At 48.0% G+C, this 9,044-nt stretch overlaps 1 protein-coding gene across 1 annotated transcript; it reads left to right on the forward strand.

Annotated features, from left to right (window-relative positions):
• LOC147982626 (uncharacterized) lies at positions 1–1,128 on the forward strand. Its single transcript, XM_087516369.1, has one exon. It carries the CDS (start codon positions 1–3, stop codon positions 1,126–1,128), a length of 1,128 nt encoding a protein of 375 aa, XP_087372495.1.
• The last annotated feature ends 7,916 nt before the right edge of the window (positions 1,129–9,044 follow it).

Genomic DNA, 9,044 nt, shown 5'->3' on the forward strand with positions numbered 1-9,044 from the left:
ATGGCAGGAACAGAGCCAGAGTGGTCGTCCCTTCCCGTGGATCTCGTGCGACTGGTTGGTGACCTGCTGTTGGCCACCAACGACGTCGACTCGTGCCTGGACATGAGGGCCGTCTGCCACAACTGGCGCGCTGCCATCGCCAAGCCACCTCAGCTCGGCGCAGGCAGCGACCACCGTTTTCGCCCGCGCGAGTGGGTCATGCTTGACGAGGAGAAGCGCGCGGGTGACGTCGGCGGCCGCCTCTTCCTCCATCGCTCAACGGGACGCCTCCTCCGCCTCCGCATCCCGCTGCTCGACAAGAACTACATCCTGGTGGGTGCTTCCGATGGTCTCCTCGTGCTCAGCGACTGGAAGCGCTGGCGCCCGGGTCCTGTTGGTCTCCTAAACCCATTCACGGGTGATATGCTGCTCTTCGCGCCCATTTCTGAGAAAAGGAACTTGTTCACTGCCGTTGCCGGCTCTAGCCTGACGCTCCTCTTCTCGTTTGAAGATGACTCCACTGACGTATCTCGCAACGACTTGGTTTACTGTGCTGATGCTACCAGCCTGCTCTGTGAGATTGAGCTTGAAGGCTGCAACAATGATGAGCTCTACATTAGAAGCCGATTGTCCTACTCGGGTCACCTTTACATGGTAGACTGCGACGGAGGGATATTCAAGGTCGTGGGCACGGCGCCAAAATATTATGGTGAGCTGATCATTGACGAGGCCAAGGCATCTGCCGTAGACAGTTTGAACTATCTCGTGGAGTCAGCTGGGGAACTACTACTTGTTAGTCAAGGGTTTTTCGATCCAAACAGCTTCAAAGTTTTTAGAGTCGACACTGAGTGTAAGGTGCTAGAACCTGTGAGGAACATTGGCAGCCGAGCGATCTTCCTAGGTGTCAGGTGTCTATCTGTTGATGCAGATAACATGCGGTCCAAGCAGCTGCCTGTAGAGGGCAACTGCATATACCATTACCATTGCGATGGTCCAGGTAAAATTGATGACAGCATCAACAGGTATGATCTCAGCAACGGCACGGTAGAGAGTTTCGCACTACCGGACTCGCCACCTATGCTGACGGCCCTGGGCCGTCGGCATACATCTATGCCTACGGCTGCCGTCGGCATAGAGCCATCGGCATAGATCACGTCAGCGTAGTCTTGTCAGACCGTCGGCATAGTTTAGCCGTCGGCATAGAGGCCTATGCAGACGGCTTCTGTCCGGCCGTCGGCATAGTTTAGCCGTCGGTAGTGATTTTCACCTAACGGCAACGGACGGCGCCGTCAAAAGCGCTGACGAATCACGGGCCGCCGCGTGGCAGAGGTATGCCTACGGCAAAGCCGTCGGCATAGGTGAAAATCTATGCCGACGGCTTTGCCGTAGGCATACCCCTGCTGCCAGGAGTCGCCAGAGGTATGCCGATGGCAAAGCCGTCAGCATAGATTTTCAGCTATGCCGACGGCTTTGCCGTAGGCATACCTCTGCCACGTGGCGGCCTCTGGTGACTCCTGGCAACATGGCTTTGCCATCGGCATACTCTTGCCACGTGGCAGCTCATGGTTGCTCCTGGCTGAGTACTATGCCTACGACTTTGCCGTAGGCATAGATGATCTATGCCGACAGCTTTGCCACAGGCATAGCCCTCGGCTAGGAGCTCTCTATATTGATGAATAAATAATACAAGTGATATTGCAAAAAGTGAATAAAAGAAACTATATTCATAATATATTGAACACTACAATTATTTGGTCGGAATAATAAACAATAGACTTTATTAATATAAATGTCAATTACAAGCATTCAGGAATTACACTTAGAGGAAAAAGAAATAAAAAAAGAAAGAAAAAGTCCTAAACTAAACCTATACTAAACTATCTAGTTCTTCATCTTCTGCTTCTTTCTTCCAGTTCATCAACCTGCAAAACAAGAAACAACAAACAGGAAAAACATGATCAAGGTTTAAATGTAGCATTCCCCTTAGCAAAATGCCTTTGCTGTAGGAGCTAGCACTTACGAGTTTGGAAACATTAGTCAAACCCCAATCAGATTAAGTTGATCAAAGAAACAGTAGAAGAGAGCCAACACTGAATAAATGGAGCCAATAACCCAAAAGACAGAAGTAGAGCCAGCAAAGTATAGATCAAAGCCAAACCCAAAGATCAACTCAAACTAGAACTAACTCCATGATTAGGGGATCCCTCAATTAAGCTTGGGTTAGTTTTCAGATGAAATCCAACAAACCCACTACTAATCAACTAGCCCGGAGATAGGGTTTGAAGTAGGGATTGTCCTCAGGCAGCCTAGTAGTGCTAGGGCAATTGCATCATTGGATCAAGTAGTGCAGCATCTTTAAGTAATGATGAGAGCCTCAGGACACCATCATTGGCATGGCAAGATTAAGGAGCACTTGTTCTTATCAGTGAGAGTAGGAGAGAAAGAAAGAAAGTGAAGAGACCAGTGCAGCATCTGTTCAAATCAGATTTAAGAGAGAGGGAATTGGCAAGGAAAGATATAGTCCATAACCTGCAAGAAGAAATAGGCCATTGATAGCACATTTACTAAACATCTGCTATAAGCAGAACACATACACCCACTTACACATGGGTACTATTCTGTATATAGGTACACAAGCACAACACATGCACCTGGTATAGATAGGAGTATAAGCATGCATCTAAATCATCTGAAACATATGAAATAGCTAATGCAAAGAAAGAATTATCACTACATGCAACCGTGAGGACTATGTCCTGTACAATATACAACTAAACCACCAGTAGATGTACTAAACCATACAAGAAATACCAATACATGGTATTTAGATAAAGACTATTATATATCAAACACAGATACCAGCTTGAAAGAGAAACTATAATTTTATACCACTATAGGAGCAAATCATGAAGTACACAGAGTAATTGCAGTAAAGAGATGAATCTGTACATGTTGATCAATAAGAGAGTTACGGCTATATACAAATGAAGGACTATATCCTTTATAAGATAACAAAGAAACAGTAGCACTTATGCATATGAACAAACAGAACCAGCAGCCAACCAATAAAGAAACTAGCATGTGCTATATGACAGGAACAATAACATCTATAAGACCAAGATAATTGCAATGATAGGCCAACATTAGGGTCATGCAATCATTCGATCCCATCATTGCAGCACTAGTTGAGCAACAAATCAAATATAACAGTAGTTCCATTGGTTCAACCAACAAGTTAACAAAAGTTTACTTCCCACTACTAATTTTGCAACTCGTGATAATAAAAAAAACAGAGCACAAATAAATAGGAATGATCTTTTCCATGACACAAGCACGGCAAGCACAAAAAAAATCATCCATACGCATGAAACAGAGCAAGGTACTAATATAGCATCACAAGAGCGGGAGCTAGAGGTAGGAGACGGATTCACAGGAGAGGAGGTTGGTCGATGCCGCACACGACCACGTCGCCGTCACGCGGTGGATGTTGTAGTCGAGTTGGACCATGTGCGGGGTGTCGTCGTGGCGGTGGATGACCTGGTTGTCGTCATCGTCCACGGAGGATGCCTGCTGCTCTGAATATAACAAACAAGTAAGTGCTAGTGTCGTTGATCTAGTACAAAAATTAAGCAAGCTAGTATAGGAGACACGCGTGCTGCTGCTAGTATCTACAGAAATAAATCAAGCTGCATGTGTGTGTGCTTGAGCTAGCTTAGTACGTACAGTCCATGGTTGGGCTCCAAAACTAATAGAGCATGCTAGCATCAACAGAATCAATCACAAGGTTATTTTATTGTTGTTGCTAGCAATGCTAGTTGTATGTATTGATCCATCCATCCATGACCTAACTGTTGTATCTCTAGACTAAGTGCAGCAACACAAGAAGAACTAAAACTACAAAGCACATGTGTACGTAACTACTATACTCATCCATGGCAAATTGTACCAAACCATCCATACATAGCTAGATTGCAATGGAGTGGATTTAACACAAGACATGAAAAATTGATGAGCCAAATGATTTTTAGTATTACTAACTTGAAAGGAAGCTCACTGTTTCCATCTTCTATCTATCCATGATTTTATTTTTCTGAAGCAAGCATCAAAAAGAACAATGACAATCAAATTTCACACAAAAACTGAACCAATACTTGCTGTTATGTAGTGTCCATGACAATTGCAATTCATGTCCAGTCCAGATCAGATTTGCAAGGGCTATAAAGAGAGGTTGTAGCTCACCATGTATGGGGGTAGGAGGTGGATGCAGGGGAGGGGTGGAGGGCGTCCTGCAGAAGAAGCTTCGCCATTAGAGCAACCTGCACAAAACAGAGGAAGGGGAGATGAATAAATCATGTGAGGAAAAGGGCCTTCCACATGATTAGATCGGGAAGAGAAACAACAAAAAAAGACCCAAAAAACCCTTCCATGGCGTTCTGTACTAGGAGCAGCTCCTCTCTCTCCGCTAGGGTTTGGGGCGTTGGGAGGCTCCATGGTGCCGCTGCATGGTGGGGGACAAGGGAATCCATCTCCATGGCGGCGTCCCGCCCCACGGAGGTGCGCCCCTCCTGCCGTCGTCGCCGGCACGCCCATGGCGACCTGCAGAGAAGGAAGAGAAGATGAGGTGAGGTGAGGAGGAGATGGTGGGCGAAAAAGGAGGGGGAGGGGCTTACCAGTGCTGGATCCGGTCACCTATGGCCTCGCTGTGGCCTGCCGTGGCAGATCCCAGCGAACAAAAGGGGATGCAAAACCCTAGCCAGTGGGGGAGCCGCGGATCTGCACGGAGGTACGCCAGATGTGAACCAAGGGGATCTCGCCGGCGTGCTGCGCGCGGCCGGAGCTCGCCGGAACCGGGCGGCGTGGGTGGCGGCGGCGGCGAGGGAGAGAGGGGTTCGGGGGGGAGAGAGGAGGCGGCGATGGTTTGGGTGGGTTCAAGCGAGAGAGAGTGTGTGTGTGTTGGTGCATTGGGTCGGATGGATGGATGGATGTGGGATTGTGGGATTCCTGGGCACAAATGGACGGTAGGATGTGAGCCAGGTCATCGATCCGTGGCACAAATGGATCCACCAATGAGAATAAGTGAAACTGAAATTGAGTGTGTGGGTCTCTCTCTTGAATTTTTTTCTTTTTTTTTCTAATTCTGATTTCATTCGCGGGCTGTTTTTTTCCGGTGAAAATGAAAGGAAATGATATATGGTTGGCGGGCCGATGGGCTGGGTTTCGAAAGCATCGCGTGCATGTTTCATCTGGCTTTTGGAACATGGCATGGTGTCGAGCAGAGCCTACACGTTTCGTTCAACTTTCGGAACACGAAACTCAAATTAACTGTCGGCTCACGTCATGGAGGTCGAGGAAGAACCGGCGTTCGTCGTCGCCGCCCTCACAACGGCTACACATGCAACTCGGAGGGGGTTGTGAGGCCGAACATGAACACGTGTGATGGAACATCATAGATCTTCCTCCGCGATGGGTGGGTGATGCACGGCGAGTACGAAGTTCCACGAGATATGCATGTTGTCGACCTCTTCCGGCTCGGAATCTATGTTGTGATAGCTCAGCCCATGGGAACATGTCAGACCAAGGTATTAGCCCAACCCACCACAAGATTGCCTTCGGGCTGACCCGACATGGCCATTTCCCCCGTCCAAGTGCTGGCGACAGTGGCGTCCATGAAGGGGTCACACTTCGGAGTTGCGTGCCAGGTGGTCACGCCTACCACCACACATTCAGACATGTAAGAGGATCCAACGCAAGTTCTGGTGGCATTGCTAGCCGCCGAAGACCGCGGAACATTACTACGGTGTCATCGCCATCCGCGAGGGGGGCACACTTCGGAGCTGCATATTGCCTATTTAAACATCCCACCACCACTTGGTGGCATTGCTACCCCCCCCTCCGAAGGCCCACGACCGCCCTAAGCATGACCTCATTTACTTGAAGATCTAGGCCTTTGATTTTCGCCGGACGAACTTTGACCGACGTTCTTTTCCATTTGGTTGTGGTAGGTCATCCCATACGAAACCCACCACAAGATTTCCTCCCGTGTCGAGCTGACGTGATTGTTTCCCTCCTCCAAGTGCTGGCGACAGTGTCGTCCGTGATGGGGGTCACACTCCGAAGCTGCGTGCGGGATGACACTGAATTGATCTCGCTCTGAGCATTCAAGAATATTCATGCAATACCAAAACTGCAAAACATTACTTCAGTGTCATCGCCGTCCGTGAGGGGGCCACACTCCGGAGCTACGTATTGCCTCGGGACTTGGCACGATGTTGTCATATGGGCCTTGTAAGGTGCGGTGAAAGTTTTAGCGCGTTTCGCAGAAGCCTGACTGGAGGTCGCTTGTAAACTACACCATCTTCGAGGTAGTATCTGGCTATCGAGAGCGAACGTGTCCAGTTTGTGAAGGAAGTGTGTTGCACGTTGCTCCATTGGCCTCGAAACTTCTCGTGCTCACAAAGGGGGGCATTGCATGACACGTGTCAGTACATGGCATTTTTCGGGCCAGCCTGCAATATTTGAGACATTTACTGCATCCGTAGGGTTTCAATGCGGGAAATTGCAGATCTGCACGGCGGCCACCTGAAAAGATGTCCAGAAGTGGTTTGGCAAATCATATATGATGTCTTTGCAGTATGTGTAGGCCTAGTGCAACCCAAGGAGGGGCATGCCCCACCACCGGGAGGCGAATGTACCTCGGCGGCATGCCGGATCTAGCCGTTAAAATCCACGGGAAACCATACGATGCCGAAAATCCTCGGGACCTAGCATGGTGTAGTCATATGGCCCTTGTAGGGTGTGGTCAAAGTTTGAACATGTTTCGCAGAAGCCTGACCAGAGGCCGCTTGTAAACTACACCATCTCCAAGGTAGTATCTGGTTATCGAGAGAGAACGTGTCCGATTTTGTGAAGGAAGTGTGCTACCCATTGCTCCGTTGGCTATTTCAACCCTCCATCACACTTGTATACATATATTAAGACACAAATGCATGTTTTGGTGGCATTGCTACCCTCGAAGGCCCCCGACCGGGCTAACCCTATCCCCGTTGACCCGAAGATCTAGGCCTTTGACTTTCACTAGACGGCCTATGAGCAAGGGACATTTCCACCTGGTTGTGATAGGTCAGCCCATAGGAACATTTCAGAACAAGGTCTGGGCCCAACCCACCATCGGATCCCCCTTGTGTCAACCCGACGCGGCCGTTTCCCCCCTTCGAGTGCCGGCGGCAGTGCCTTCCGTGAAGGGGGTCACACTCCGGAGCCGCATGATGGGTGTTTGCACCTGACACCACACTTCCAAACATGTAAGAGGACCCAACGCAAGATTTGGTGGCATAGCTAGCCCCTGAAGGCCCCTGGCCATAAGATTCCCTCTATATCGGCCCAACGTGGCCGTTTTCCCCCTTCAAGTGCCGACGGCATCGTCGTCCATGAAGGGGTCACACTCCGGAGCCGGTTGTCGGGTGTTTGCGCCTGCCACCACAATCCTTGAAACAATCTGATGGATGTAGATATAAAATTTGTCTCGATTGGCCAAGGAATGAAAAATATACAAAAAATTCAAAACAAAAGGGTGCTTTGTGTAAATTTGAAGCAAACATGTTTTTAGTTTGTTCAAATTTGAAACATAGTATAGCAGCAGAATCCTTTCAAGATTCTGATAAGAAACCATATAATTTTTTCAAAATCAATCCAAGTATCAATTACTTATGATTTTAACTAAGTATAAAGACCTATATGCAAAAGTGCATGAGGTCACATTTCTAACATACTAAAAAAATAAAAACAAACTGGATATTCATCATCCATGGAAAACTCTACCCCAAGTCGATGTATAATTTGTGTATGTTTAAGTTTAGATAAGTTTGATTTAAATCATTCAAATTTTAACTTAAAAAACAAAAATAATTTAAAATGAAAAACAGATGATATCTATGCCTACGGCCATGCCGTAGGCATAGTTCTCGGGGCTACCAGGAGGCGCCATGTGGCGGGGCTATGCCTACGGCCTTGCCGTAGGCATAGATGGAAAACTATGCCTACGGCTTCGCCGTCGGCATAGCTCTGCGACGTGGCAGCTCCCGGTAAAAAAAAACAGATGATATTTATGCCGACGGCCGCCGTCAGAGCCGTCGGCATAGATTTGACGGCGTTAGTCCGCCGTCTGTCCCCGGGCCACCAGGGCCACCTCTATGCCGACGGCCTAACTATGCCTACGGCTGCCGTAGGCATAGATCGATGTATGCCGACGGCCTTACTATGCCTACGGTTGTCGTATGCATAGATGGAGCTATACCGACGGCTTTTCTATGCCGACAGTATTCCCCAGGCCGTCGGCATAGCTCTATCTGTGCCTACGGCAGCCGTCGGCATAGATAAGGCTGTAGGCATATAAGGTTATTCCGGTAGTGTCGCATGTGCGTTTGATCGTGATGACATATCAAGTCGGATCCGTCCTTTCAGCATTGTTCAGATGCTCCTCAATTACTGCGTGGATGACCTTCCAAACAAACGTGATCCACTTGAGTGGCTCACAAATTGGTCCTAAGTTCTAGATGTGCCCTCTAATCTTGTGTTCTGCTGCATGCAATCTCTAAGCTGTGTTCTGTTTAAGTTGTGAGAAGGGTGAAGCTCATTGATGAACTATTGTATGACTCTTATCATCCTTTATTATTATCTCGTTTTCCATGGGTCTTACTGTTGTGTTTGAGTATAGGTGGATTATACGTAGGTCTAGCATTATTGGACAGAAAAAACACTCGGCAAACTCAGACCTTCATGTAACAAATTAAAAAAGGGGGGTAAGCTTGGACTTTGCCGTGTGTTTTGTCTTTGGCTAGTGCCTGGTGGAACGTTTGGGACTCTGACATTTTTGCCTTGAGTTTTCTTCACAGCACTCGGTGCCTGTGCAAATGCAATCGGTAAACAGGAACGCGCACGTCAAATAGGAGAATTCCGGTAGGGTGTTTCCCATGTATGGCCTTGGAATTATCCTGTTATGTTAAAACATCTATCTCACTCACTGTTGTTGTAGTTTTATTGTCCCTATTTTATTTTGCACATAATTT

The sequence above is a fragment of the Triticum urartu genome, chromosome 3A (assembly GCF_056163025.1).
Source record: "Triticum urartu cultivar PI428250 chromosome 3A, HENAU_Tu73, whole genome shotgun sequence".
Taxonomy (NCBI): Eukaryota; Viridiplantae; Streptophyta; class Magnoliopsida; order Poales; family Poaceae; genus Triticum; species Triticum urartu.